The following is a 4,132-nucleotide window of genomic DNA, read 5'->3' on the forward strand; positions in this document are numbered from 1 at the left end:
ATGGTGCAAACATTATTTTAGAAAACATACCAGTTATTTTCTGTTCAGAGTGCTTTCACAAACTAAATATCATCCAGTTAGAGTTGTATCTGCTTTAAATGTGGAAAAAATAGCACATTCCATGCATATGTATCTTCTTGATGATTTAAAGTCTATAATACCCTAGACACTCTATTGCTGAGTCAAAGGCTGCAAACAAAACATTTTTCATCAGAGTGACAAATAGTAGGCTTTTACTCACATTTACAAGTGTTCAGCAGAGCACAGAAAGCTGATGTTGCAGGCTTCTGTTAGATGGGAAGGTATGGTATATGAATTCCTGCTGTGTTCCCATCTCTACTTCTTTTCTGCCTTCACCCATGACTTTCAAGAACACATAAATTGTCTTACTGACAGATGGATTTCCCCTTTTTTTCTTTTGATTATTTTATTATGCAGCTGAAATGGGAGCAGTCAGTCCTTCTTCATTGGGTTAAGAGTTCGCATGATTAAAATTTTAATACTAGTGTACCCTCCCTCTCTCCCGCCCTGTTTTTCTGGCTTCCTAATTTTGGTGTGACTACAGATTAGGTAATGAAAATGCGAGTAGCATTTCATAACCAAGAAGTAGGGATAAGCGAAGCATACAGCAGCAGCACCCCAATCAGATTTATTGCAACTTTATTAAAAAAAGCTTTTTTTGTTTTGGCTGCAACACCTTTTCCTAGCAATAATAAGCCTGAAATAAACAGTAGGTGTAGAAGTCAAAACAATTTAGAAGTTATTTACTTCTAAAAAATTTGAATACAACCCTGAAATTTTAACAAATGAGTTAGTGGCACAATAGTTTAATGTATGTAATTATCTGTGGCACCTTTACAGTGCTGGAGCTCCGGAAGAGGCCGGAAGAGGTTGCAGGTGCATTGTAATTTTGGTAGACCAAGAGAGGTGGCAAGAGATGGTAATTGTGGCCAACCAGAATAGGTGGCAGTGTTTGGTATTGGTGGCAGGCCAGGAAAAGTGGAAGGAGCTGGAATCGTGGCACTTTGTTTTTGTCCAATGAAATATATAGTCAGCAGCATCAGCAGCAGTGGCTTATAATCATTGTACTGGTTCATTTTTATGAAAGTGAGCTTATCCACAGTGCCAGGGGACAGGCAGATTCCTCTTTCAAACCTCTTGTTTTGCTGAAGGCCCACTTAGACATCATAATGGCCCACTTAGACATCAGCTCTGGTCAGTGGTTCAGTCTGGATACCCAATAGTCCATGAGATCCTCACTTATGTGCATGTGGACATAAGTCCTGGACCTCTAGTAGTCAGCAATCATGTAGTGAAGATGCTGCCTTTGAGTGCTGCATGCTGTAGTTAAAAAAAATCTTAAAAGCATCACTGAGGCAGCTACTACCAGCACTGTTCCTTTTTTTATGGACCTGTGGATCAGTGGTACTTTGGGTTCTTTTGCTAAACTTTCTTAAATTGGCAACGTTTGTGCTCCCTCTTGGATAGTGGAAGTAGATCTGCAATTTTCCCCTTGCATCGAGGATCCAAAGGAATACTTACCCAATAATTTTCCCTCTCTTTCATGCCCTGGATTCTGGAGTTCTTGAAAAGATATTTCAGCATGAAAGTGCCCATTTAACACAAATTTCCTGCAGACAAAAGGATCCAGAAAGTCCTCAATAATCTCACCCCACTCATGGGAAACTCCCTGGCAGAGCTTTAAGATGGAGGCAAGCATGTGCAGAATACAGTCCATGTACCCATTGCACTCCTGACTGCACGTCCATCAAAGTATCCTGGGTGCTCAGTAGTCGACGGATGGCCACCGTCAAAGTAATGCAGAAAAGAAATAGACACCGGCACTCCAATAGCAAATAGATTACGTCTATTTATTGACGTACACAGAAACCCCTTCATCAGGCAAAACAACTTGTTTTGCCTGATGAAGGGGTTCCTGTGTGCCCCCAAAACGTCGCACTAAGTGTGTTATATTGCTTTTGATTTACGTCAATAAATAGATGTAATCTATTTGCTATTGGAGTTCCGGTGCCTATTTCTTTTAAGCATGTGCAGAACATGCTGGTGGCCAATATGGCCGCCGCGTGTTCAGGAGAAGAATTTATCTATGCCCGAATATAATTTTCGGGCATATAATAAATTTGTTATTTCGGATGAACCGCCGAATCAACTGAATTTTGTTGATTTGCAGGTTCATCTGAATGCACATGTCTACTGAGCAATGTCTCAGGAGAGGAAATCACATGGTCCCCCATACTCATAAGTTCCAAGTAGTGTGTCACTGGCTTTGTGGCGAGTGGCAAGAGAGCAAGTATAACTGGTTAGGGGGGAAACCTTTTAAGAGACATTGTGAATTTGTCCCAAGTCAAAGTACACTTTTTCTGTAGGTCCCCTGACTCACTCCCCTCCCCCTTCATCACCTGCCATGGTAATTGGGGTGTGGTACAATAGTGTATTTTTGGGGGGTGGGGGGGGCATTAAACATTTTGCTATGGGGCCCTGTGATTACTAGTTACACCTCTGTTTACATTCACTTTAATTGCTAGGAATAGTAATTGATCAATAAACAGATGGAACAAATGGCTCTCTGTGGATTAAGCAAAACAAGTAGCATGACATAGCAAGTGTTTTGTGCTCAGTCTTGCGTGATTGCACGGTGCTTCAATTATGTGCGGTTGATCGGCACAAGATAATATTTTCACACTTCCTTACACTCACATTCATACCTGACTTCACCTTATTCTGTTTATGTATCTTAAGATGACATTTTGGCCTACATAATTTCACTAGGAAATTGCCACATCATATCTGCTTTGGTAGATAAAAACGTTCTAACAAAGTTTGCTTCACTTTTCTTTGCTAAACATTTACAGCCCACACTCTAACTTTTGCTTTCTTTTTATAGTCATTTGTGAAAGATTATATGATCTCTATTACAAGACTGCTGCTGGGACTGGACACCACGCCGGGGTCTGGATTTCTTTGTTCTGTGAGTTCAAAATTACATGGCTAAAAGGCTATTATAGGATTATCTTCTGTGACTTGGAGAGAAAGAAAACAACATGTTTGCTTTTGTGAGCACTAAATCCTTTAGTCTTCTGTATGGAATAGTGAAAGAAAATGCAGAGTAGAAAATATTTCACAAATCTTATTCCCACTAAGATTATAGAACTCAGTATGGAAAAAAGGCTTTCCTACCTTGAATGCAAAATAAAGTTGTGTTGCGGATAAGCCTTGGCAAATATATATTTGCAATAGATTTTTCATGAATTTTCAGTAATTAATATTTGAAATTTCTTTTCTACTGGTTTATTTGTTCTCTTCTAGACATAAAGGACATATGTGCCCTAGAACAAATAGGCATGGTGTGAGTTCATGCAAAGCGGGCTAAGCATTCCATCAGACCTACTGTTGTATATCTTCCACTGAGTCCTATGACTCATAGGGGAGTAATGGTTTTACTTTGGGCTAAAAGAAATACAAACTGCAATGTTACATTTTGTTGATACTGCCCCATATTATAATTCACTTCTGTAGTTATCCTAGAAACCTTAATTTACAAAGAGAGCTTTTGATACATAATAATGTATAGAATAGAATTTGTATGTCCATTTTCTTCATAATATTATTTTGTATTACAGACAGAAAAAAGGATAAAAAACAGTACAACTATATATTTGTGTGCATGGCTGATGGGATGTTAATATATCTGTGAAAGTGAACTCCTTATCTAGACTTTTGATGTGCAAACTGTGAGCTGGGATGCCTAATGAAAACCCAACCTATGCTTGTAAGATTTGCAGTACAGAGTATTGAAAAACACTTGGGGTTCCAGAATGACTAAAACTCACAGTTTGGATGACTAGAGTCCAAATGCATTTGTACACCAAACATCTAAAAGGCCATCGCCAGTGAGTCTTAAGGTTGAAAAGGTCAGTTGAATGCAAGGGAGGTGGAAATCACCCATATCCATGGTGTTGGTGCTGCTGAGGTTTCTAGTTTGTTGAGGCTAGTTTCTTCCCATAGTAACACAGTACTTGAAAAGAGTCTTGTCACATCATCACACCCCCTTTTTCTCTTTAACTTGCAAGGCAGCTATAGAGGCTTACTCAACAGCTACTCTGAAGACACA

The 4,132-nt window shown here is 39.3% G+C and overlaps 1 protein-coding gene across 1 annotated transcript in view; it reads left to right on the forward strand.

Annotated features, from left to right (window-relative positions):
• LOC108790014 (potassium channel subfamily T member 2-like) overlaps positions 1–4,132 on the forward strand; it is a 424,109-nt gene that overhangs the window by 357,546 nt on the left and 62,431 nt on the right. The window contains exon 24 of the mRNA XM_018560180.1: positions 2,906–2,989. Coding sequence (XP_018415682.1) covers positions 2,906–2,989 — 84 coding nt within the window. The remainder of the gene's footprint in view (positions 1–2,905; positions 2,990–4,132) is intronic.

Source organism: Nanorana parkeri, unplaced genomic scaffold (assembly GCF_000935625.1).
Source record: "Nanorana parkeri isolate BGI_ZX_2015 unplaced genomic scaffold, ASM93562v1 scaffold438, whole genome shotgun sequence".
Taxonomy (NCBI): Eukaryota; Metazoa; Chordata; class Amphibia; order Anura; family Dicroglossidae; genus Nanorana; species Nanorana parkeri.